The following is a 27,500-nucleotide window of genomic DNA, read 5'->3' as shown; positions in this document are numbered from 1 at the left end:
GAATGTCAGACGGTCAAAGGAAACAGAAAAGCAGAGGGATGAAGATGATAGACTACACGCAGAGACCGGGAGAGGGGAGAGAGTGTGGTGATGGAGGGATGAGGAGGAGAGAAAGAGTGGTGAGGGAAGAAGAGAAGCGAGGGAGGAGAATTACATTAAAGTATACACACTGAGACAGGAAGAGGGGGATGGAGGAGAGAAAGAGAAAGAAAATGCAAAGAGAGAGAGAGAGAGAAAGAGAGAGAGAGGGAGAGAGAGAGAGAGAGAGAGAGAGAGAGTGAAGGAGTACACGCTGAGACAGGGAGAGAGGGATGGAGGAAGGAAGATGAAAGTGAACACATCAAGACAGGAAGATAGGGATGATGGAGGGATGAGGAGGAGAGAAAGAAAGAGGTAGAGTAAGTGTACACCCTAAGATAAGGAGAAAGAAGGAGCAACGAAGGAAGGATGAAAAGGAAAGAAAGAGAACAAAAGAATTAGTAAGAGAAGTGAGGAATTTGTGTCAAGAAAGGGATGATGGAGTGATGATAAGGACTGAGAGAGAATGATACAGAGATCATATTCACCTAGAAGAAGAGAGCATGATGAGGGAGAGGTGGTCGGTAAAGGCAGAGAAAAAAAGACTAAAAAGAGGAGAGAGGGCTTCATGTCAACAGAAAGCTGATGGAGAGATGAGGAGGAGGAAGAGGAGAGAGAGAGAGATAGCGATAGAGAGCAAAGGAGAGACGGAGGGGGAGAAGAAGGAAAGTAAAGGGTTTCATGTCAAGTAGTCTTGTCATCGCCCGGAGCGAAAGCACTGCTGCAATGCCCTTAGATCAATAGAGGACAAGCTGCACAGAGCATCCAGAGCACTGGTCCCAGTCCCAGCACTATTGCTAACACTTCAGACAGCCTACACACACACACACACACACACACACACACACACACACACACACACACACACACACACACACACACACACACACACACAAACACTCGTTCACACATTATTACATTCAGAGCAGTGGTCCCAGCACTCCCACCAACATTTCAAACAGCATACACACACACACACACACACACACACACACACACACACACACACACACACACACACACACACACACACACACACACACACACACACACACACACACACACATGCTACAGTATACGCACAGACCCACACACACACACACACACACACACACACACACACACACACACACACACACACACACACACACACACACACACACGCGCTACAGTATACGCACAGACACACACATGCACACACAGACACACACACACACACACACACACACACACACACACACACACACACACACACACACACACACACACACACACACACACACACACACACACACACACACACTTGTGTGTAAATTGACCACATTCTTATGTCACTAGAGAAATCTCAGTAAACGAAACACAATGTTTTTGTATATGGCATACTGTGCATCCAATTATTTGTTTTTACTATTGTGTTTTTACTATCTTTACCTCTTTATTATATTTTATTACATTACACTGTTTCTATTTGTTAATCTGCTGCCATCTCCAGACACAATGTCAAGGATTTACTATGGCATAATGACAGATAACTTCTTTACATGTAAATGAATTACTTTTACTTTTACCACGATGTAACGTAGATCTACACTACCATACCACCCATCCTGCTAACAGTTATTGCTGGCAGCAGCAGAGTTATAGACTAAAAACAACTGGCAATGCACGATACCACTTTTTTTGAAAACCGAAGTACGAGTACATTAATGTCTGTACTTGCCGATACAGAGTGCCGATACAGAACCCACAACATACAATGAAAATAAATGCACAGCCTTGGTTTTTCCTCCTGTGATATTTGTTTTACAGTAATGTAAGTAAATGTATGAGGTGGCGCTTTTATATCCCATGCTGCTATATCCAGTGAATGGATCGTGATGAGATGTTGCATTGTTTCGTGTAATAGCATTATCAGTGCATGGTATCGGCAATTGTTTGACGAGTATACGAGTACGAGTATAATGAGCAAGTATCTGGGCCGATCGTTGCATCAAGCTAGCGTGACTTCATCCTAGTCTGAAAGCTTTCCTCCTGAGCGAAAACACAAGCAAGCAAAGACACAAAACTCCCTCCCTGTCCTCATTAGACTCCGTGAGGTGTTTTAATTTGTCTCAAAGTGAACACAAATCAGCGTGTGTGTGTGTGTGTGTGTGTGTGTGTGTGTGTGTGCATGTGTGCATGCTGGATTTTCTTCAGATTAACATCTTTCATCTTTCCTGTGCTGTGGAGTTTCCCTCTTAGTAAGCCTTAATTAGCCACATCATGGCCCTGCCAACCGGTGGGGCGCTCGTCTGCCATGCAGCCCACCCGGGTTCGATTGCCGGTCCTGGTCATTTGCCGGCCCCTACCCATCTCTCTCCCCATTCGCTTCTTGTCCACCTCTCACACTGTCCTGTCATCAATTAAGACCAAAAAAATGTCTTTAAAAAATGAGTAATAATTAGCCGCATCATACAGACAGCTTATGTGGGGGGAAAAGGGGTTTTCTTGATGGGAGATTTAGGGGGAGACGTGCTGGACAAGGTGGTTAGGGAGGGAGATTGGTCGGAATTACAGAAGTGTGCAGACTGACAATTTAATTCAATTCCATTTGTGAATTCTGTTAACTTCGGCCCTGCCGTGGCCAACCGGTAGGTCCAATACCCGGCCCGGATCTTTTGCCGGCCCTTTCCCGTCTCTCTCTCCCCACTCGCTTCCTGTCACCACCTTCACTGTCCTATCATAAATAAAGTAAAAAAATACCAAAAAAATAAATAAAATAAAAAAAGGATTCTGTTAACTTCATTTGATTACTATGCAAATGGCATTTTCTCAATCAAGCCTTTTTTTGTGTCTTACAGAATGACTGCTGTCTGCAGCTGAGGCTGTGCGGAGTAGGTCTACTGTGTCAGTGCAGAGCAACAGATGGATTTGCTTAGAAGTACAATCAAGACTAAATCTATAAATCCTCTTCCAATACAGCGTAACATATTACCTTTGTCTATATGCACTCATTATATTTTTCTCCTTTATGTGTCAACCATGCAGTATGTGGGCCAATTGAAAAAGTGCAGGAGTGAAACAGCCAACAAGGTACTGCATGTCAGCATACATTATTTCTTATTATTGGCACGGGCAAGTTTCCATGGACATCTGGGCTCTATATGGTCAAAGTCATAAACCGAATATTTACCCAAATCAAACATAATTGCCCAGCCTTGCTACAGACTTTAGTGTCACTTGTGCTGTAGTCTCCGTTGATGCTCACGGCGCAGGAACATTAGAGGTAGCATGTCTACCCATGGGGGCCGCTGGGGGGGGGGGGAAGTGGTACAGATTCTAAGGGCCCAAGCACTGATAGGGGCCCTTAAGGAGGCCCAAAATTCGAATCTTTCATGGGGCCCAACATTTCTAGCAGCGCCCCTGTGTCTACCAACGGCTGGGTTACTTCTGACAAACTAAATAAGGAGACCCAAGTGCTTGATCTGTGCGAAGCAGGCTGTGCCGCTGAGTTTATTTTTTTTAACCTGTACAAGGTTTCAAATATGACTTTAGTTAGTGCATTTGCACGTGTTGCCTTGCATTTCACTGCAAGGCCCTTAGGCCCACTGTCTGCTGTTGTTATGTGCTTCACGCACTGCAAGTGATATAAAAATAACAAGTGAGTGTGTATTTTCCTGCATGACAGTAAGGCAAAAAAGAAGAAAGAAAAGACTTTGCTGTCAACACACTTGTACTTGTGTAATTACAACTTGGCTGCCCCCTTTCACGGGTAAGGCATAAATGCAATTTCGTTGTGTGCAGTGTGCAGTGAACACTTGTGTGCTGTGGAGTGCTGTGTCACAGTGAGAATGGGAGTTTGAGTTTCCCAGTTGAACTTTCACTTTCACGCTTTCACAACCACTTCTGTTGTGGAGCAAACAGTGGGACTAAAGTATTAATCCGGATGATGGGGATGTGTATCTTTATGCAGTGATGAGTGGTTTACTAACATATTCTTACAGTGACATGTGGCTGGCTTAGTGACATGCTGTATCACATGTGTGGTTTATTGACATGTTGTGTGCCATGTTGTGTGATCATTTTAGTGACATCATGTCATTGATTTGTTTACACAAACATGTCTTTCTGTGTCCCCTCATCACTATATTCTGTGAAATGTTTAACTCCATTATTTAAATAGGATATTCACTAGGTTTTTTGGGAAAGGTGTAATATTTTCATTTGACATATATTTCATTTCAATGCCATCATTAATATGCAACTGAATAATGAATAATAATGAATACTGTGTTCTCTTTCACAACATAAATGCTTCTAGGGATCATGGGGAGAAGCGTTTAGTTCACTCTCTCCAAGCTGACGAGGATGACCAAAGTAGGCTATTACCACCTGCTCTCTCCTCTCCAGTGGCGTGAGTAGCCTGGTCAGGGTGTTGTTTTCAAAAGGCCAGAGGTCACGGTACAGTTTCCATGGGATTAACGACAGCCTTTTAAACTACACGAGCTATTAGGACTGACCACTGACAATGTCAACAGTTGCCAGCCAAACAAAAAAACAAACAAACAAACAAACACTTGACTTGGACTCACCAGCAGCAAGCTGTATCCAACCGCAGATCTTGTAGACGGTGGCGGTGCTACAGAAAAAGAAGAGCGCGAAGCAGCCGATGCACGAGAGCACGAGGATCATAGACATGCCGATGAAGAAGGACGCTGCCTTGAAGGCACCGGAGGGGATGGTGCTGAAGTCGGTGAAGCTGCCCTTGCACGTGAACTCCCGGGATAGCCCGTTGCCTATGCAGTAGTGGAACAGGCCGAAGTAGCCGGTCTGCGGGGTGTCCATGCCGTCGCCGATCCAGTAGGGCTGTATGAAACACACCACGTTCACGATAGCGAAAAGGATGGTGAAGATAGCCCACAGCACGCCGATGGCCCGCGAGTTCCTAACGTAGTTGGTCTGGTAGATCTTCGCAGCCTCCGAGGCGGGCAGCATCGTGGCCGGAGTCCCAGGGACCATGCTCAGGGCTTGATAAGGTATTTTGACAACGGTGCCGGAGACCCTGGATTAAACTGATTTGAGCGGTCAACTAATCAGTAGAGCTAGACCACTCAAACGACAAACTGGTCGACGTGGAGGCGAAAGCGTCCGTTAGTCAGTTAATGTTGTCATATTATTAGGAATCTGTCGGCGTTTGGCATTTCTCCTGTGCTGTGCTGAATCGACTGGAGCAGGCTACGGTGTAGATGCTGTGCGCGACCACTCAGAGCACAAATGTTACACCATCTGCCCAGAAATTAGTCCAGATCCGGGTGAAGCTGTCGCCGAAAGGAAAAATCCCTGCACTTTACACGAACATAGCCTGCACCTATGTGCCTATTCCACTATGTTTCCAATCAATGCGCGCCAGCTGTAATCGTTTCTTGCTGCTGTTGCCTCGAACGGAAGCTATGCATGGGTAGAATTTGAGTAAACAATGCATAAAATGAATATTCTGTAAAGGTGCAGCCAGAGTTCTCTTGCTTATTTGATATTCTAATCTGAGTCTACAAACCCTCGGTGATGTCAGGAGCACAAAGATACCCTGGTTGCCACGGGGATCAATTCGGTGTGTAGCCTACTGCGCTCGAGAATGACGAGGGTCCGTGGAAGTACTTCTGCCGCTGCTTGTGCCACTGCTGCTGCTGCTGCCAACGGTGTTGGGTTGGATGCTGACGGCAGCATACGTCGTTTGCATCATGTGCCACGCATCCATAGGCCTACGAGTAGTGTGTATATGTGTATTTTTTTCTACCTCTTAAAGCGCGTGTAGCAGGTTGTGTATCACACGAGGCTTAGCTCACCAGAGTAGACGAGGCAACCAGTTTAATCCTATCCCGTGCGCAGAGATGGGAGGGAATGCCCAAATCCCTGTGCTGGGAATACAATAAAATAAAGGAAGTGTGTGTCTATGGGCATGCGTCTACATACATGTTAAAAGTCTTGTCGTCTGCTCCTAGCAAATGTACGACTGTTTCCACTGCCACAACACCAGTCACCACCAGATATTCAGCATTGACCTATTTAGCGCTATCATGGGTCCCTGCCATAATAAACATCTCTGATCACAGCACTCATGGTAACAAATCAAGAAATCAGGCGTGTGTCTAGTAAACCACTGTAGAGTTCAACATAAAGCAAGAGGCCGACTGCGCTGCCAGTGTCATTTTTCCCCAAAATGCGCGTTCTGAGATTACTGTCACAGAGGACGATGATGAGCCACTTAAAACACTCACGCGACGGTCACTCTCTGACAGTCGGGTGTGTCTCTCAGGTTTGGTAGAATAACCTTAATGTGAGTCACATCAGTGCTTTTATTGGCGCATCCGTTCTTATTTATTTATTGCTGTCAGTTCTCAATTCAAACAACACCAGTTTTATAAAATGTATCAGGCCATTTGTAAGAATGCTACAATTTTGTCTTGAAATAGCCCACTCCTTAACAAATCCATATGGCTACATCAATCTTATTTTAAACAGCCTGTAAGTAAACATATAAATCTTCCTCGAAGGTCTTGGAATTCAGTTATTAACCATGATCTTTATTTGTAAGTTATTACTGATTTATAAGCTACACGAGTCTCTATCTGTAGCCAAACTGTATATTTCTATCGACATTTGTTGCATTTTTTGCTCTTCAGAATCACAACAGAGAGTCCATTAGAATTAAAAGAGTCTTTGGTCACAAGCTGAAAAGTTACTGTGTATCGATTGTGATTTGCCACAATGTAACCAAATAGGAATCATGTACAATGTAACATGTTAGCGATTGGTTCACAGACAGGAAGTAAATAGTGACGTGGACGTGAAACGCGCGAAATTTAGCAGTGTGGGGATATCATACACACGGACCCTCACAGTTTTGAGCAGGTAAAGAACAAATAGCTTGTGAAATAACTACACTCGTGTGTACGTGTGCGGCATTCAATTGAAGTAGCCTATTTGCTAAGACATGACATGTCTGAGTTGTTTAAACGGCACAAGAAGCTGTCAAATCGGAGTGACCGATGTGGCTAACACAGAAATGCTAGTCTTGTTGCAGACAGAAGTTAGTGTATGCGTGTGCATGGTATCTGCAGAATAAACCGAGTGTGCATGGCCACCGGTATATTGTGCTGATTATAAGTTTGACTGTGCTTTTTCGGTCTTTTATCAGGATGCCTGCGCTTGTGGAGCAACCGGGCTATGCCCAGGAAAAGCTGGCAGCCCTCTCGAAGCGAGTTCTATGTCGAGAAACTCAAGCCAGTACTTTGTTGGCACTTCTGGGTGAGGTAGGTGACACTAACCGGCTGTCATGAACATTCCGTTTTTGCAACATCATAAACTACTCTGCTTCACTGCCTGAACTCAAAAAGTTGCAAAATGTACGTTGTACATTAGAGAGTAACCTAATATTGACCCATCCATAACCCTACACGGGATTTCTTTACATGCACTGGTCATACAAAGAATTTGAATTACGTTTCTTTCCCATGCAGGCATAGACCTCAGGTGTGGACATAAGACAATTAGACATAGACAGTACGCATTACACTTAGTCAGTGACGTGCAGTGAAGGGTATGGTAGGGTAGGCAGTAAATATAGAATATATATCTATTTATATATATATATATTAACGGTGGGTTCGGTCCTCCCCCAGAAAAAAATGTATTTCTTAGATGCAATTTCCTGCATTTTAACCAAATCTGGAGAGTCACTATCAGCTAAAAACTTTTACAAAAGACTAAAAACTTTGAACAAATAGTCCCCTTTCATGCAGATCTGAAATGTAACGTGTGTGTGTGTGTGTGTGTGTGTGTGTGGTGTGTGTGTGTGTGTGTGTGTGTGTGTGTGTGTGTGTGTGTGTGTGTGTGAGAGAGAGAGAGAGGGGGGCCTTATGCCACAAGGTATGGTTTGAATAGGCAAATAGGCCTATTCACATAAACATGCTGATATGGTCTTTAATGTGCAACAAATTAGTAGGCCTATGTTTCTCTAAATACTATATAAAGTAGGCTATAAGATGCCATCAGTGCTTAACCACCACAGCTCTAATAACTAAATAAGTAAATAGGCTACACTATTTAGACATTTGGACATTGTCAGTAGACCTAAATCTGAAACAATAAGTGAAAACATAATTTCAATTTCTTGAAAAGGCCATGCTACACTTATTTGTTTTGCCAAATTGCCAAATTAGCTCCAGGACCCATACTTTGTACACCTTTAAGGACCTGTAGGCCTACATTTTACAATAATAATTTAGAAAGCTACAACATTTTGGGGGAAAAGCTTTAACTTTTGGCTTTAGCAGTTGATTTTGTTGCTCTTCTGTTTATTCTGTTGCAAATGCCAGGGCGTTTCACATGGATGGAGGGTGGCACAGTGTAGCCTACTTTTGAAGATAAAAATGTCTAGTTCGCCAACTGTTGAATCACACCATAGCATGTGAGGGGGAAACGATTTACATTTAGCAATAAACCAACCTAGGTAACAGCTCCTGCCTCACTGCCGCGTTTTGTGCTGATAATCAAACACTCACAGACAAGAAGGAAAGTAGGCAAGGGGGCGGGTTGCTCGCAAACATGACCCGTGCATTCAGACAGTATCGAGTAAACCAACGAAACCACTTCTGAGACTCATTCTTGTGCGTGATAGTATTCTCAAACACTTCAGCTACGGTTGTGCAAGGTGTTTCAAATAAAGTCAATTTGTGAGCGCGGAAGCACTCCGAGAAACCATCCCCAGTCAATCGTCCTGTTCCACGTTGATCTCGACTCGCACACCGCGCACTTCAAAAGAACGCAGCTGCACTTGCTAACAGGCTCCACACAACTCACGCATTGCGTAGTCATCATCATAATAAATTAGGGAAATGGAGTCATGTCGTACGCTCAAAAAACAATCTCGCGTCCATAATAACACACACACGGTCTATTCATGTCCACCACCGCACAACCTTCAATGTCAACACCCTGACAAACGGTGACAACAAAAGGCACCACGAAAAAACTTGAGCATGTTCATGTTAAAAGGCTACCCGCAGCATAATAATTAAATGAATCTTACCTTAAAGCAGAATCACAAGTAGGCTGTGTTTTTCATGCAAGCTAGTTCCATTAAAAGCCCGGGGTGGTTGACATGATGAAGACATTTTTCCCCAGTGCAAACTACTTGAAGCTGCTACCCATCTGATGTTGAATATTTCCACAATGCAGCGATTGCAAACGGCTCAGCTGTCTGTCACTTGAACCGTCTTTCTTGCTACTTCTCGGCATTTTTTAAAATAATAAAGACAAAAAGCCAAGAGACAGCATGTTTTCTTTCCGATACGGCTAGAGATTTGAACAAGCCTTGCCTTGCTAGTTGTTGCTATCATAGCTGCCTGTAGGGCAGAAATTGGCTACTACCTGAATTGTAACAATTTTTCATTTTGGGGGCGCTGGTGATTGGCTCACATACTCCCGCCACAGAGTAAAGGCTCTGCTTTAGTCCCATTGACAAGCTATGTGACAACTTAATACGCATGCGCAAAACTTCTACATTGACAGCATTGAAGGCAGGGTAGGCAGAGGAAAAGCGAGCCTTACCGGGCTGCCTGGCTGGCATTCGAAAGCTCTGCTTTCAGCCTGTCTCTGCTACCAGCCGGGACTGCGCGTTGCCACGGCAACCTGCCCAAGCCTGAGCGCTTTGCTTCGTGCGATTACTTAGGTTTTTGATCGTTGTCCTGTGTATACTGTACTTTAAACAGCTCATAATTTATGCTGAATCAATGTTATTGTTGTGTAGGCCTATGTGAACTCTGAAGAATATTTTTTTAAACACGTGTTAGTTTTTATTTTTAAGACATTTATCCCAGGGTAGGCACTGCCTACCCTGCCTACCCTGACCGCACGTCTCTGCATCTTAGTGTACCTATACAATAGACGACAGACATATAAAGTGCAAGACTGGGCAACAGCAGACATATATAGAATATATTAAAAAGAGGTAGTGTTGCGCATTTCCCGTTATGTCCTAGTTTGACTATTCTGACATTGTGATAGTGACATTGTGAAATAATAATAAATATAAAGTAAGCAATTTGTGATGTGCAATATTTACAACTAGTTGGTAGCTAGTTTTCCAGTACAGTCATTCAAGTAACCGGCATATGAAGCAGCAGCAACGTGTGTGTGCATGCGTGCTTGCTCTTTTAAGTCAGTGCAGTGTGTGTGTGTGTGTGTGTGTGTGTGTGTGTGTGTGTGTGTGTGTGTGTGTGTGTGTGTGTTTTGAGTTAGTGCAAGTAGAATGTGCAATGTAGCAGTTATATGAGTTAACTGCTTCATGGCATTATTGTTTTGGTTTCTCATTTACAGCCAGAGCACTACAGCTATCCATCCATCTTCGTCTATGGCCATCGCGCATCTGGCAAGAGCCACGTCACTGAATCTATGCTGCAGGAGCTTGAGGTCAGTTGTTGTGATATTTGTTTCATAAAATGTCAAGTTAAGTCGATTTTATTGTCAATTTCTTCACATGCGCTGGTCATACAAAGAATTGAAATTGCGTTTCTTACTTTCCCATACAGACAGACATAGACTCTAGACTCTGGGTGTGGACATAGAAAATTAGACGTAGACAGTATACATTGCACCTAGAGTAATGCATTATACAGGAAAAATCTGTTTAACTACAGTTTTGCAGCCAAAATGTTTTGGGTTTTCTTAACTTTTGGCTATTTGCCTTTCTCTATTCTGTTTAATTCCCTTCTTTCCCGTTTTTTATAACCTGTTCTCCAAATGCCGCCCCTGTACTGTGTTCTCTTCCCCCACCCAGCTCCCTCATGTGGTAGTGAGCTGTGTAGAGTGTGTGTCGTCTGGGCTGCTGTTAGAACAGACGCTGCTGTCCTTCTTTGGTCCGGAGGCACCCGCCCTCCTCCCCCGCGCCCCCTCACTCTCCGACTTCGTGCGAGTCTACAAGCAGTTGCGGGCAGAGAGCCCATCATTGCAAACACATTATATTGTAAGTTAAGAAAAAAACAAAAAGCTCAGGAATGGTTGGAAACAAAATATCTTGAAGGTGCCCTGTGGTGTGGGGAAAACATAGTCTCGTCAGAAAAGGAGGTAGTCCATGGCACTCTTCTTATCCAAAAAATATATTAAAAGCCTTTATTAAACAGGGCTATTTTAACGTTAAAAGCATAGTCAGAGCAGACACTCAGTAACAGTGCAAACCCTTCTCCAGGGTATACTGCACAAATGTTCCTTTTTAGAGGTTACCTAATGACACACATCTCTTGCTCCATTTCCAAGATCCCAACTAGCTAATGGTGGCATATGTTTGTTTACATATAAGCATTCCAAATATCATCCCAAAAGTGAGTGCAGTGTTGTAAGGTGTGTGCTGATGTTGCATCACGTTTGGACAAATGAAATTCAAGCACTGAGAATTCAAGGGTAGAATGAGCAACACAATGGTATTTTGAATTCTCCTTTAATATTGTAATATTTTTAGTAGTGTATTTACAGAATTCATGGTGCCCATTGACAAATGTTAACCTTTTTTTATGAATACTTACCATCACCATCAAATTTCAAGTATTGTTTATGACTGGGAAAATTACACTTTTCATGAAACGTGAAAAGGGGGATCTTCTCCACTGTCTGCCATTTTGAATGTCCGGATTTTTTTAGCTGCAAAACATACTGTACTTTGGTCATACAAACATTATACAAACATCATACAAATATTAGTTAATTATTTAGTAAATATTCATGAAAAGATCGTATTGGCAGTAGACAGCACCGTTTCCATGAGCAGCATAGTTGCAATACCTACTCAAGCCACCATCCTACACATTGCACCTTTTAATGACGATTCATATTCGTGCATTGACACATGGCAAAGATTTTACAGTCATTATGAACTTACTGGACCTGGCTTTGCAGTCTCTGCCATGTAACCCTAATATGGAAAGACTTTTCAATCCTAATATGGAAAGACCCTTCAGTTGTCCAGGTGCAGGTGTAAGGCAGGAAAACTTGATCAATATGAAAAGTTCATTAAACACCGCACACACTGCTGTTCTTTTTTCTCTTTATTTTTTGGAGCGAACAACGCGTTTCACCCAGTGCATCTTCAAGCAAACACCATTTTTTTGCCATGGGGAAAATGCGTTGTTGGCTCAAAAAAATAAAGAGAAAGAAGAACCATATCCAGTGTTTAATGAGCTTTTCATGTTGATCTTTTTTTTTTTTAACTATTATAACCTTTCTCTCTTTTTCCTTCACCTGTGCATTCTGTAGGTGCTGGACAGGGCTGAGGTGCTGAGGGACATGGAGGTTAACCTCTTACCTGGTCTCTTGAGGCTACAAGAACTGGTGAGAACATCTCCATCAGAACATGTATCAGTTTTTACATGCCAATATTAAATCCTGTGTTAAATCAGTGTGCTAAGGAGCTGTACCATTATACTGAGAAACTGGGTTTGATTCCGACCTGAGGTCATTTTCCAATCCTTCCTATTACTTTCTTGTCTTCCTTCAAACTGTCCTATCCAATAACAACAAGAAAATTCCATTTGTTATTTCATTTTATTTTAATGCACTACATGTTTTGATAAGACGTGTTGATGGAAACTGGTATAATGCTTAAGGGGGGGCTTGTTTCTGGAATATATCAGTAGATTGGCTTTCAAATAAAATACCCCAAAGACTTATTGGTATGATGAAGACATATCTCTATGCATCTCTCTCTCTCTCTCTCTCTCTCTCTCTCGGACCCATTTAGTTTTGAAATATTGACAGGGGCTGTTCTAGACCAAAATTATCAGAGGGGCCGAGGTGAGGCCATCATTTTTTTAGGGGGGCACATAAATTGACAGAGGAGATACATTTTCAACGTTATGAATATATAATAAACAAAAATGTATAGGCCTATATCAGTGATTCTCAAAGTGTGGTCCGTGACAGAGCTCAGGTGGTCCGAGAGGGGATTTCTACTTTTCCAAGACAAGCTAGCAGTAGGCTATACTTGTAACATTATTACAAAGCTAAACAAAGATGAAGTCTCATTTTCACCAAAATAAGACAGGCTTGTAAATGTGAATAAGACGTGATCTGCAGTGAAATTAGCAGTGTCAAATTAGCACCTGTCAACAGTCAATTCAGTTGACAGGTGGTCCCTGAACATTTTTGGGGGGACAAAGTGGTCCTCGGTCTGAAAAAGTTGAAAGGCCAGTGTGAAACACTGGCCCAGCCCCTGTCTAGAACTGCCTATGAATATTGAATGAAATAATCTCATTGTTTTTCACGGGATGTAATAACCCAAAGTTGTTTTCCCTTTTTTGTTACAGACCAGTAGTTGGAGATTTGACATAGTCAGAAACGGGGATTGAGGTGATAGCGGGTCATGGTTTTGCGATTGAGATCAGGCAGAGGAATGTATTTTGCATTTGTTTATGTCTTGAGAAAAGGAATTCTATGCACATGCCATTCCTTGAACCCCCCTCCTTCCCTTGTTTATCAGTTAACTTTTAATCCCTTATTCTCATTTCTTTTTTTTTTGTAATTTTTTCTTTATTAAGGCTTAAAAGATACATACATCACAGGATATTGTTCATGCTTTTCTCCTTTCAGTGTTTATAGAGTCACTTTCCTTGCCAAATCCACAACTGGTTACTAAAAAGTATATAGTATAGGATTGTTTATGGCAGAAGAATCCCCGGAAAATATCCCACCATAGTCTTCTCAACACTGTATGTCTAAGCCACTTTTTCCAACAAAACTTTTTTTTCCCAATTACAATGAGAAAACAGAACAAGAATTGAACATTGAGGGGAGTTTCACTGTATTGCTTAAGAAAAAGAAATGACAAAATGAAATAAAAGACATGTACATAGTGTATATTACAAAAAGGTGCCTCAAGCAAAATCTGATCTTAAATTTGCTTGTTTAACATATCCAGTCCATCTTTGCCAGATCCTGGAGAAGTCTCCTAACTTTGTTTTTAGGGAGTAGGTCAACTTTTCCATTGTATATACATCATGAATTACATCTAACCACTCTCCTATTGTAGGAGGGTTTGTCTTTAACCATCTCCTGGATATTGCTTTTTTGCTTGCTACCAGCAGAATAAGTAACAGCTTTTTATCCCAGTAATCCCAGACATCCATTGTAATATTTCCCAAGTATAAAGTCTCAAAACTATAAGGAATGTCTACATCAAAGACCTTGTTCAGGTGGTAATGGACATCCTGCCAGTAAGGTGATACTATAGGGCAATCCCAGAAGATGTGAAAATGGTTGGCCTCCTTTGCCCCACAAGCCCTCCAGCAGGCAGTACCTGTACTTTGTAGTTGTGTACGTTGCTGTAGTGGTGTTATGAAAAATCTAGATACATTTTTCCAACTATATTCGCGCCATGTGTTTGAGCATGTTGTTCCCCATTGCAATCTCCACAGATTTCCCCATTCTTCTTCAGATATTATAATGCTACCTTCTTTTTCCTTATTCTCATTTCAATTCTGGTCATGACTGGCTGGACTGAAAAAGTTGTTTTTCGCTAAGGAGAAAAGACATTTGATATTCTATTGGCATTTTCTCTGCTCTTCCCCACTGATTCTTTTTGTGCGCGCGCACACACACACACGCGTGCACACACACAAACACACACACGCACACACACACAGTCTCATTCACTCGTACTCTGCACAAATCCATATTCTCTCTTGTGATTTCTCTCTCTCTCTCTCTCTCTCTCTCTCTCTCTCTCTCTCTCTCTCTCTCTCACTCTCACTCTCTAACTTGCACACTCTCTTTCTCTCTAACTTGCACACATTCTCTTTGCGGTGCACACACCCTCACTGACCCTCCTTGTGTCCTGATTGTGGCAGGTCGATGACAATGTGAGTGTGATCCTGCTGAGTGAGATTGATTGGAGCAAGTTCCGCCTCAACACGGGCTGTCTGGAGCCTCTCCTGGTCCACTTCCCTGATTACAGCAAAGGTGAGTAATAGGGCAGTTACGATACACTCAACTCACAATTCGGTTCTTATCACGGTTTTTGGCCCACGGTTCGACACACCCCACGATTTTTTGTATAGTGTAAGCTTATCTTTTTTAAAATGAATGAATATGCTTTTTTTCAGATTAACCAATGTCATGTGATTGTTTTTTGGAGTGAAGGGTAACAAGGGTGTATCACAATACTGCCTCCTGCATCTTTTTTACTGCCTTTTTTTTTTTAGGTCAGGCCATCCTTGGACAAGTTCATAAGGGTTGAAACAGGCTTCAATCTAGACTGTTGCTTATTGCTGACCCAAAAAGTACAGCTTAACAAAAAAGCAGGGAGAAAAGGCCTCACTATTATTCATTAAAAAAAACCTTTGTTACACAGATACGTTTTTTTCGGTTTTTTTCCCCACAAGGCAAAATGTTGAAATTTGGTGTATAGGCCTTGCTGTACCCATCCGGTAGGGCACTCGCCTGCCATACGGTTGACCTGGGTTCAGGCCCGGGTCCTTTGCCGACCCCTCCCCATCTCTCTCCCCATTCGCTTCCTATCTACCTCTCTTGCTGTCCTGTCTATAATAAAGTCTCAAATAAAGACCAAAAAAATATCTTTACAAAAAAAAGAAAAAGAAATGTGCGTATGTATACTAGAAGTTCATTATGCATAGTCTGGCTTTTTACTGTCAGTTCAGCCAAGGTGAGGAACTGGGTCGGGGAAGGCAATCAAATGATTTTGTCTACAGCCGCAGATCTTTCAAGGGCCAATCAAACTGTGCAAAATGTAGTGTTCAAATTCCAGTCTCATATAACTGGGGGGGAAATATGGTAACTCGGTAAGTTTACTTCCTAAAGCAATCAGACGCTTCATTTGCTGCTACTTTTGCATTTGGCAAATTGACTGTCTTGGCATAACTGAAGTCAGTAACATCACGCATAGCATTTTTCAAATCTACATTCGTAATTGGTAGAAAACATCTCTACAGTCACCACATGAATGACAGGGGAACTCGGAGACAGCAACCTGAGAGACCTGAGACTCTTGAGAGACCTGAGAGACATCTTGCACCTGTTCGTCCCCCTCGGGGCTGCGAACTTGCGATCTCAAGTGAATTTATTAACTTTGACCAAAATGTTTTGTTTGGTGACGCAATGTTGCATGGAACTACGCAAAACCAAGCAGTGCTCAGTGCTGACAGATTCGGACAATGGCTGGGTCACCAGAAGAAGGCTTCGACACACTTATTAAAGTGTCAGGAATACAGGAGGGAGACAATTAATTTGGCCTGGAGGTTGCGTATCCCTGTAAGGCACTTCTTAACTCTAGTCAGTCATACAGAGCAAGCTGTGCAAAGTTGTGTTCAAATCTACATCTCATAACTGGGAAAATATGTTCAATTCAGTCAGTAAGGCAATCAGTGAGGAAGGGCACCTCATTTGTCAGACACTTCATTTGTTGCAACAAACTTTCACATTTCTTAAATTACTTCTGTCTGAACTCAGAACTAACTCTAGTAGGGTTCAAGTCTGGTTTATAACTGGGAAAAACATGTTGAGTCACTGTGAGTGAGTAAGTCGGCAGGGGAAATCAAAGGCCTGTCTGAAGCCAGACAAATCTAAACTTATTGCCCGTCTGTGTGAACTTTGTGAGAAAACACAAGTCTGAATTCAAGTCAGTGCCAATTAGCAAACTCGTGTTCAAATCTACACCTCAGAACCTGGGGAGAATATGGCAGCTTTATAGGGCAGTCATGGGTAGCCCAAAGGTTGCCGGTTCGACTCCTGATTCCCCAGGTTGGTGGGGGGAGTAATTAACCAGTGCTCTCCCCCATCCTCCTCCATGACTGAGGTACCCTGAGCATGGTAACGTCCCGCCGCACTGCTCCCTTGGGGCGCCATTGGGGGCTGCTCCCTTGCACAGGTGAGGCATAAAATGCAAGTTCGCTGTGTGCAGTGTGCAGTGAACACTTGTGTGCTGTTGAGTTGCGTCACAATGACAATGGGAGTTGGAGTTTCCCAGGTGGGCTTTTACTTCAACTTTATCAGTAAGGCCATCAGTGAGTCAATAAGTAAGGAAAGGTAATCAGATGCTTCATTGGCTGTACATACAGTACTTTTGCATTTCTTAAATTATGTCTGTCTGAACTGACGTGAATGGCACAGAGCAAACTGTTCAAGTTCACATCTGTTTCATAACTAGATAGCTACATGAGCACGTAGCTCAGTAAGGGTAATCAGTCACCCGTCTGTAACCAATTACTGCTGCACATAACCATGTCTGTGTAAACAAAAAAAAAACACGTCTGAACAAAACAAAACAAGTGTGAACTCAAATCAGTGGCACAGAGCAAGCAGTGTAAAATGTTTTTTTGAGTTCACACCTCATTACTGGGACAAATCAGTTGGGTCCAAATCTATGTTTCGAAACTGAATAACATGGCGAGTCAGTCAGTGGTAGTGAGAAGGTAGCGCAGCAAGGGCTGTCAAACATAGCAGCTGAACGTATTTCCTGCCTGTGTGAACCTTTTGAACAAAGAATCTGCAGCTACAGCAGTCTTAAAAACCCATCTGGACTCAAGTCCTTGGCACTTGGGGAAATCTGGTAATGGACAATTCGACATCTAATTGCAAAAAAAGCAGATGCAGTCAAGAGCCATCCTGTCTGTCTGAGTTTTTTTGAGAAAACACAAGATGCTGTGTGCCTGGGAAGAACACTGCATATCTTGGTAACACGTAACTTGACACCGGCGTCATATGCATGTCATTACAGTGTCATAACAGCGTCATGGCACAGTTGCGTGTCATAAACATTAAAGGGGCATTCCACCGGTGGAGACATGAATATGTTACTGAAAGTGGGTCATATGTATAGTAGAATAGTAACATACATTTCTAATTTGGTGCCTTCTTGGCCAAGAAAAGGCAGAAAATGACTTTTTAGTGCTTGTGGATTTGTGACAACAATCCCCATAATGCACTGCAATGCTCAAGTTCCAAAGGCCACACCCAGTTATTTGGGACTCTATGCATCATCCCTCCCTCAGCTTGCAGGCAGTGTTGCAGGCTGTTTCCCGCCCAATTGGGCTGCTTAGGATGGTCGTGTGCGGGTAAAAATGGCATTTAGCAGAAAAACCCGCCCAATTTTAGCCATAGAAATCAATAGAATTGGGCGGGATTTTGAGCTTCTAGGCTGGTTTTGAGCATTTTTTTGGGCTGGAAATCATCAGCCTCATCTGGCAACCCTGCTTGCAGGTGCATCACAGTGGGACAGACATTACTGGAAAGGAGAAGCTGGAGCACACTGCAGCTTAGTTTTCAAGACTTTATTTTGTGCACACACGCGACCAACGTTTCTGTGTTGCTACACCTTCTTCAGAGTCAAATGATAGCAAGAGAGAGACACACATTTCAAGACTTGACATTCACAGGTGATCCTACTTGGTTTGGCTAAATTGGTCTGATCTCATTGCAGGTAATTGACCCCACCCCCCAACACCAGGACAAGATTGTAGACAATTAGACAGCTTGCCAACTTCCCAAAACAAAATAAAAAAGTGAAAAAAAAAACCAATACACAAAGAACATTGTCAATAAAACCACAGCTACAATTATTAGAAGACCACAACCGCGATGCTGGAACAATTTGTTACAGAGAGCAAGGCATATTGTGTTCCTCATTTATGCCCTGAGGCTCCACTGAATTTAGAGTATGAATCCAAAATGCCTTTCCACAAAGCCTCTCTGTCTAATTGTCTGCAATCTTGTCCTGGTGTTGGGGGGTGGGGTCAATTACCTGCAATGAGATGAGACCAATTTAGCCAAACCAAGTGGGATCACCTGTGAATGTCAAGTCCTAAAATGAGTGTCTCTCTCTCTTGCTATCATTTGACTCTGAAGAAGGTGTAGCAACACCGAAACGTTGGTCGGGTGTGTGCACAAAATAAAGTCTTGAAAACTAAGCTGCAGTGTGCTCCAGCTTCTCCTTTCCAGCTATGCCAGTGACTTACTGGTAGTGTTGCCAGATGAGGCTGATGATTTTCAGCCCAAAAAATGCTCAAAATCCGCCTGGAAGCACTAAATCCCGCCCAATTCTATTGATGTCGATGGGAAAGATTGGGCGAGTTTTCCTGTAAAATGCCATTTTTACCCGCAGACGGCCATCCCAAGCAGCCCAATTGGGTGGGAAACAGCCCAATCTGGCAACACTGCTTACTGGAGCCTCAATGCCAGTGATTTCAAAAGCACTGGGACACTGATCTGTGATAGGTCTGTTAGAGCATTAGGTCCAACCCCCTATGGGCGGGGTTGAACAGGTGGGAAAAAGGCTTGTAGTCTCAACAGAAATCCACCTCTCTTACACTTCCTATGTCGATGATGCAAAATGACCATTTTTACATCATTGACAGAGGAAGTGTTAAGAGATGAATGCGGATTTCTCCTATCTCAGGGGGAATTGAGAGATTTTTGAAAGACCATTCAAAAGTATGACTGGGTGTCTATCAATGGAAAGCCTAATGCAAAATGGGTGGAGTGTCCCTTTAAGTCCATGTCAAACATTTTATGACTGTTGGCCGGCCAACAGTCATAAAATGTATATGACATGGACCTAATGTTATCTATGACTGTGTCATGACACTATGACACTCTAATAACATGCATATGACATCAGCGTCAAGTAAAGTGTTACCCATATCTGGCTGTTTTAGCATTTCTTTGATGCCTGCTTGTACTGAAATAAACTCTTTTTAACACTTGGCAAGCACTAATAGTGTTTGGTTCAGATTGACTTAAGTGTGTAAAAGATTCTCTGACACATGTTGTCGGCAAAGTCTAGACGGCATCTCATAATTGTGAAAGATACCGTTAAGTCAAGCAAGGTACCAAACAATCTTTGTTTCATACCATCAGACAAATTGCACTTTGAGTCTAATAAAATATTTAGGATGAAGCATTATAAAGTATTTAGTGTGTAAATTATACAGCTGAATAGGAATGCAGTTTTGACTTGCATCTTGGGATGTATATGTGCAAAATGTGAATTCAAATTAAGTTGTACTTGAAGCGATCGCAGATGTCGTTTCCTTATGCTCAGTGCTTCTGGTGTTGTGCATAGTGTGGTAGTTTTTAAGGATTGGGCTCGGATGGGCCTCATGGGAGCCTTCAGACATCTGCAGCTGCTAAATTTAATGGAACGTTTCACATTAGCCAATTTCGATCTATCCAGGAGGAGTGTTGCGTGCCCTGAAAAGTGCTTTAAATGCACACAATACACACACTGTTGTATGGAAATGCAGTGACTGCACTGCTTTGGGTGTCTGCTTAAGATGGGACATTGTAATTGTAATTCGAGAATAATTGAATAGGTTGTTAATGTCTTTTAAATATGGCACAGGCTTTTATGGTGAATCGTGATTGGTTGATTGGTTTTACGCGTTCTAATGGGTTTGCTTTTACCACGTGAATTAATTACCATTTCGGTTTCATGAGGAATGTCTTTGGATCTCAGATATTAGGACTTTGTTTTTGCTCTGTCCCGCTGGGCAGTACTCTGTTGAAGGTGATGCTAAGGGTGTCGGTAGACAAAAATCCCACACACTGGGCCTCATTTATCAAACTTGCGTAGAAACCATCGCAGAAATGAGCGCAGATCTCGTCGTAGGACGAGGCTCACGTGAGACTTACTAAACATGCGTACCTCTCCAATCCCATCGTAAGAGCGAGCGGCTGTTGATAAATCCACCGTCTGAAAACCATCGTAATTAGAATAATCACACCTTCTCTAAAACTGCGGGAATGAGACCGCATCCATGATTTTGCGACATGGAGAGACGCAAACCAGCTAAAACATCCACGTTTCTGGTTGATTGACAGCTTGAAATTAGGCTTTACGGGAGGTAGACCACAAAATAACACGTGGAAATAACCAACAGCAGTAGTCAACAGTGTTTCGTATGGAAGGAGTAGAGATTGATTTCCAAATAATGTTGGTTACAATGAAATGTTTGATTGACTACAGCAGAAATAATGAAGATAATGATGGGCCTTTTTTCCTAAACTTTTTAAAATTATGTCAAGAAAAGGGTCCTCCATGAAACTGGCCGACAAACGGTGCCCAAACCACTTGTTAGCGAAGGAGAGTTTTACATGTCCAGTGCGCTGTCCTCCTCGAGCTCATGTGCACCCTGCTTCTCTCCTGCGCTCCAGTCCTTCGAGGGAATAGCCTTTTTGCCACCTTAATGGACGACTATTAAGTGTTATCGGGGACACACGTGCCAGGTGTAGCCTATATTCATATAGTCGTTGTGTGCGAAACTCAACCGGGAGATTATTACTGTAGGCTATTGATTGAGGTGCGCCTGAGCTCCCAGCTGTTAAAAAGAAGGGACGTCGGTCCTTTGATCCCATGACTGAAGGCACATTTCAATACGCAGCTGTATATTGCATACTCACACATCATGTCAAATGACAGAAAGTGACAATAAAAGCTGACTTGACTTGACTTGAAATCATAAGTTAGAAGTTTCTTGCAGTTGTTGACCTACTGTAGTAAATTAACACAGCCCTTACGACGAGATTTGATAAATGCCAACTGGTCGTAGGAAAAGAACGTATGCACAACGTACGCATGATTCTCGTCGTACGCTACTTTGATAAATGAGGGCCAATGCGTCCATTACATTATAATTGCTCTCAACCTTGAGGCCATTCAGATCATTTTCAGGAGTGAAGAATCTGACCGAGATCTGAGCAGTTACAAAACCACAAATACACATAAAACCAAGTGCACATCCTTGCTTCAGAACAATCCTAGCACAGCACACTCACTACTCACTGAAGAGCTGTTCCGAATTTCTCAGCCAGCCACACACACACACACGGTACATTTTTGTGTTTTGTTCTGCATCAGATCCTACAGCACGATTTCCACCCACTCTACTCTGCTGAGCTCTCCTGCCTCTCCTGCCTCTCTCAAACAGACACACCATGGGTGGAACTTTTTTTTCCCCCACCAGTCACTGTGGCAGGTAGATTTTAAAATCTACTAGTCACTAGCTATTTTTACCACTCAAAGTGACTGGTAGGTTGAAAAATGTACCCGTCAGCCCTGAAATTTACCCTTCCTTGGCGGGTGGACGGGTGCTTATTTCCAACCCTGACACACACATATGGTGGCGTAACAGTCAGTCACAGGCCCTGGTGGGGGTATCCGCCATCTGGGGTTAACACAGTTTTAGGTTATTTCACATCTAATACATGGACATTAAGGATGACTTTCACTGAGGATATGTAAATATATTTTTGGAGCATTTTGCCTTTATTTTTGACAGGACAGTGGAGGAGAGACAGGAAATGAGTGGGGGAAGAGAGAGTGGGGAAAGGATTGGCAAATGACCACAGCTGGAATCAAACCCGGGTCGTCGGCGTAGTAGCCCAGTGCCCTACCGTTAGGCCACAGCAGGGCCAAAATGTAATGCAGTTTTGATAGCATTACTATATTCCATACTATATTCCATTGAGGGCTGCCCCCTTGCATGGGTAAGGCATAAAGACAATTTCGTTGTGTGGAGTGCTGTGTCACAATGACAATGGGAGTTGGAGTTTCCCAATTGGGCTATCACTTTCGCTTTCACAACGCTTTTGCTTTTGCCTATTCTTTTCAAAACCAAATCAGAATTTCATGAAGTTGTCATTTTCTTTTCTTTTCGGGGATGGTGACGAGCCACTGGAGATCCAGGCCCCCTTGCAAAGTTCCGCACCTGCTGAACCCGCTGTACTTAGGCCAATGCACACACTTTTTTTTTTAGTTTTTTAACTCCTTTTTCCTACGCCTGCTAATCAACCGCCCCCCCCTCCCCCATTACTGCACCGAGAGACTCTTAATATGTGAATGTTTAATGTACGTAAATTAATTTGTATGTGTGTATGCTTCTAGTGACCTTCATTTCCTTCTGTATCAATACATTTTACTCTGCTCTTCTCACTACTCTACTCTACTCTCTACTCCTCAGCGGAGCTGCAGCTGATCCTGGAGCAGGACTTCCACCCGCTCTACTCCCCCGAGCTCTACAGCCTCTTCATCAGCATCCTGCTGGGGGTCTTCTACTCCGTATGCAGGGACCTCCGGGAGCTCAGACATCTGGTCAGGACACTCATCTCTCTCTTTATCTGACTCTCTCTCTCTCTCTGAACATGTCTGCACCAGCTCACAACACACACACACTCACTCTCTCGTTCTCTCTCTCACACACACACACACACTCATACACACACACACACACACGCACTCTCTCTCTCTCTCTCTCTCTCACACACATCTCTCTCTCTCTCTCTCTCTCTTTGTCTCTCTCTCTCTGTCTCTCTCTCTCTCTCTCTCTCTCTCTCTCTCTCTCTCTCTCTCTCTCTCTCTCTCTCTCTCTCATACGCACAGTCAGTAGCTCAACAGTCACAGTCACACGTACACTCTTCATCAGTTTCCGCTCAAAAAGACCTCAGGGAGCTTCAACATCTGGTCAGCACACACAAGCATCCTCACCAACTCACAGAACACACACACACACACACACACACACACACACACACACACACACACACACACACACACACACACACACACACACACACACACACACATTCACACACACACACACTTCAAAGCAGCTGTCCATTTCATGCTTTTTCTTTGCCCCCTCTCTCTCATTATTTTGTTCTCTTGCTCTCTTGCTCTCTCTCTCTCTCTCTCTCTCTCTCTCTCTCTCTCTCTCTCTCTCTCTCTCTCTCTCTCTCGCTCTCTCTCTCTCCCTCTCTCTCTCTCTCTCTCTCTCTCTCTCTCTCTCTCTCTCTCTCTCTCTCTCTCTCTCTCTCTGGGGGCGTTCTCCATATGGTCTGGAACATAGATAAACAAACTCTTAAAAAAAGCACTCTAACCATTTCAGGCTTTATTAGGTTACAACGTTGTGGTTTGTTATACCTTTATCAGGTACCGGGGTAATCATCAAACATGTTTTTGTTTTGTTTTTATTTTATTTTAAAGCAGACCACTTTACACTGTAATTTTGAAATTTTCATTTTCTAATCCTATGCTGCCTCTTGGCAAGGAAGCCTTGGTGTAGACCTTCATTAGCTAAATCCTTACCTGTGTATTCCCCATCCCCATTCATTTATTGTTTTATTAACGTGTAGTGTCGTGTAGTGTAATCGATTTGGCGATGCAATGCAATGTGGGGCTTGGGCAATCCAATTCAATGCGGCAAGTTCCAGAATCGATGCAGCAATTTTTGTAAGCTTCAATTGCTTCCGTTGATATTTCGTGAGCAAATGAATGTCAAATTACGGACACAGAAAACAGCCAATAAATTATTGCTCAGTATCTGACTACTTGTATTACCTTATCATGACTGATGAAACATTTGCTTTGCTTTCAGTAGAAATGTAATGCATTACAATGCATTGTAGAATTGAATCGGATTGCATCGCTACCTCCCGAATCGGAATCGAATCGAATCGGATCGCGAGGGCAGTGCCAATGCTCACCACTATTAACGTGTGCAAAAAAAAACCTTCCACAAGTTCTCCTACTTGGTCTGACTTTGCAATTTCTGCTCACAGGCGGCCCTCAACTTCTCCAAGTTCTGTGAGCCTCTGGGAAAAGGAGAGGGTAAGGAGAACACAAACACCACCACCAACAACATAACATCACCAAAACAATAGATGTTGCATTGTCATTATTAGAGAATGTCAGTGTGTGGATCTGTGTGGGCGTGTTGGTAAGGGGATGTGTAAGCCATTGCTGATGTGGCTGTGTCCTTATTTATTTGTGTCTGCCTGTCTTGTCTACCTGTTTTGTTTATCTGTTTCTCTCTCTCTCTCTCTCTCTCTCTCTCTCTCTCTCTCTCTCTCTCTCTCTCTCTCTCTCTCTCTCTCTCTCTCTCCCTCTCCCTCTCCCTCTCCCTCTCCCTCTCCCTCCCTCCCCTTGTCTGTCTGACAGCAAAAGAAAGTGACACCCACAAACTTTGGAGGAACATTGAGCCTCACTTGAAGAAAGCCATGCAGACAGTGTACCTGAGAGAGGTTTCAAGGTGTGTATGTGTGTGCATGTGTGCTCGTGTTTGTGCACGCCAGGGATGGAAATATGCACCCGTCCACCTGCCAATGACAGGTGAATTTGGCCCTTTGTGGGTGAAATATGTGAACCCACCCGTCACCTTGACGCGTGAAATTTTTCTACAGGCGCCCGGGTTAATGCTGAATTATACGCAGCATCCAATAACAAAGGTTTAAGCAAATTGGTAATGAAAAGAGTTATTGGCATCACAATAACTGAATGTATGACCTCTAAAACATGAAAATGATCTTACTTGGCATTACAATGGTTGGAATGGTTGACTATGAACTGGTAAAAATGGTGGCTGGTAAAAATTGTGAGTGACTGGTAGATTTTAGAATCTACATGCCACAGTGACTGGCGGGGAACATTTTTAAGTTCCACCCCTGGTGCACACGCCTGTGTGTGTGACTAACACTCCCTTTTCAGCTTGTGATGTGATGAAATGATGCGCCTGTGAGTTCCTGTGAGTCCATTTCACCGCCACCACATCTCTGAATGTTAATCTGTTTTTCTCACCGCATCCTCTCCTCCTCATCACTTATCTCAACAGAGTGGGATTTGGAGGAGGAGAGAAACACAAACACCATGTGCCATAATTAAAAAAAAAAGATCACAAAAATCTCCATCTTTCTCGATATCTCCATCAGTCTCTCTGTCCTCTTTCTCTCTCTCTCGCTTCTTTCTTTCTTTCTTTCTTTCTCTCTCGCTTTCTTTCTTTCTGTCTTGCTCTCTGTATCTTTCTTTCTTTCTTTCTTTCTTTCTTTCTTTATTTCTTTCTTTCTCACTCACTTACCTTTCTTTCTCTCTCTCTCTCTCTCTCATACACAGCTCACAGTCACAGACACGTATACACTCTAAAAAATCTAAAAAATCTCCATCTTTCTCTATATCTCCATCAGTCTGTCTGTCCTCTCTCTTTCTCTTTCTTTCTTTCTTTCTTTCTTTCTTTCTTTCTTTCTTTCTTTCTTTCTTTCTTTCTTTCTTTCTTTCTTTCTTTCTTTCTTTCTTTCTTTCTTTCTTTCTTTCTTTCTTTCTTTCTTTCTTTCTTTCTTTCTTTCTTTCTTTCTTTCTTTCTTTCTCTCTTTCTCACTTACCTAAGGCACTTTGAAAGAGACTGTAGAAACACAGTGCTGGTAGAGAGTGCAGTTTGGCTTTCATGTTCTGTTGAAATGAGGACATCTTTGTAGGATGGATGGATGAGAAACCAATAAATCCCACTCGGTAGAAAACATAGTCGGGGTACCGCCTTTGGATATTACAGATATGGTAGAAAAAGTAGATATTTTTATGACATACATTTGTTGCTTTTGGGACATCTCTGTATATTGGGCATCAGTGGCGGAGCAATTGCACACAGGGCCCCAGGGCAAGACACCTATAGGGCCCCCTATATAGCTTTCCAAGCTCACAATCAGGCCCCCAACACCAATACGGGAGGGCCCTGGGCCCAGAGGCAAGTGCCCTGCTCGCTCTCCCTATAGCGTCGCCCCTGTTTGGGCATTTTTTTCTCTCCCATTGAAAACAATATAGTTGAGCTACACAGCCTTTAGCTATTACAGACCTGATACAGAGAGAGAAAAAAAAGATTTTGTTTTTCTGCAAGGATTGTTTTTGACGCTTTCTTCTATTGTGCATCTCTCTCTCTCTCGTATTTCTCTTTTCTGAAAATAAATAGAACAGAGTTGCGGTCTCAGGCACACTAAAGCTGGGCTTACACTGTGCGACTTTTGCCCCGATTTTGCCCCGATTTGGCCCTCGCACGACTTTTTGAGAGTCGGGCCGATTTCTTGCTCAATCGCAGGTCAATCGTGAGTCTCGCATCGTGCAGTGTACATGGGGTAACGACAAGCGATTTTCCCTCACAATCGTGCAATCGCAGGGTCGCGAGAAAATCAAAACGGTTTGAAATTCTGGTCGTGGCTCGTGCGTAAATCGCACAGTTAAAGCAGTGCTACGACCCGATTTGACACTTCACATGCACAAATTAATAGGGCCGTGCGATTCGCTGTTGAGCGCGACCTCATCTCCACCTCAGGTGCGCATGTTCCCTCCTCTGCAGACCGGGGAAACAAGCCTGTCGCGTCGTACGGTGGAAGCATTTCGCTCGCATCCGACTGTCGGCTCGTGTAGTGTGAGGACGTGAGTCGTGAGTTGTGAACTTTTAAACAGTGAAATTCCATCGTGCAGTGTGAGCAGAAGCTTAAGACCCACGAGTGAAAATATCGCACAGTGTATGCCCGGCTTTAGATAGGAAAAGAACATTGAAGCCATAAAAATGTCTTCCTTCTGTGACCATCCTTTTCTACCATGAATTATAGCACTTGTGCGT

At 43.1% G+C, this 27,500-nt stretch overlaps 2 protein-coding genes across 2 annotated transcripts in view; one reads left to right on the top strand and one right to left on the bottom strand.

Moving 5' to 3' along the window:
- The window catches only part of lhfpl3 (LHFPL tetraspan subfamily member 3), a 74,326-nt gene extending 69,250 nt beyond the window's left edge, over positions 1 to 5,076 (bottom strand). Inside the window, exon 1 of the mRNA XM_063217232.1 lies at positions 4,650 to 5,076. Coding sequence (XP_063073302.1) covers positions 4,650 to 5,076 — 427 coding nt within the window. The remainder of the gene's footprint in view (positions 1 to 4,649) is intronic.
- A 1,797-nt stretch (positions 5,077 to 6,873) lies between these two features.
- Positions 6,874 to 27,500, top strand: part of orc5 (origin recognition complex, subunit 5) — a 29,644-nt gene continuing 9,017 nt past the window's right edge. The window contains exons 1-9 of the mRNA XM_063217946.1: positions 6,874 to 6,966; positions 7,253 to 7,367; positions 10,435 to 10,527; positions 10,895 to 11,080; positions 12,364 to 12,438; positions 14,952 to 15,063; positions 23,076 to 23,206; positions 24,673 to 24,721; positions 25,052 to 25,142. Coding sequence (XP_063074016.1) covers positions 7,254 to 7,367; positions 10,435 to 10,527; positions 10,895 to 11,080; positions 12,364 to 12,438; positions 14,952 to 15,063; positions 23,076 to 23,206; positions 24,673 to 24,721; positions 25,052 to 25,142 — 851 coding nt within the window. The 5' untranslated portion in view covers positions 6,874 to 6,966; position 7,253. The remainder of the gene's footprint in view (positions 6,967 to 7,252; positions 7,368 to 10,434; positions 10,528 to 10,894; positions 11,081 to 12,363; positions 12,439 to 14,951; positions 15,064 to 23,075; positions 23,207 to 24,672; positions 24,722 to 25,051; positions 25,143 to 27,500) is intronic.

Source organism: Engraulis encrasicolus, chromosome 15 (genome assembly GCF_034702125.1).
Source record: "Engraulis encrasicolus isolate BLACKSEA-1 chromosome 15, IST_EnEncr_1.0, whole genome shotgun sequence".
Lineage (NCBI taxonomy): Eukaryota > Metazoa > Chordata > Actinopteri > Clupeiformes > Engraulidae > Engraulis > Engraulis encrasicolus.
The sequence above is the reverse complement of the archived record's forward strand: the minus strand, read 5'-3'. Positions and strand labels throughout refer to the sequence as shown.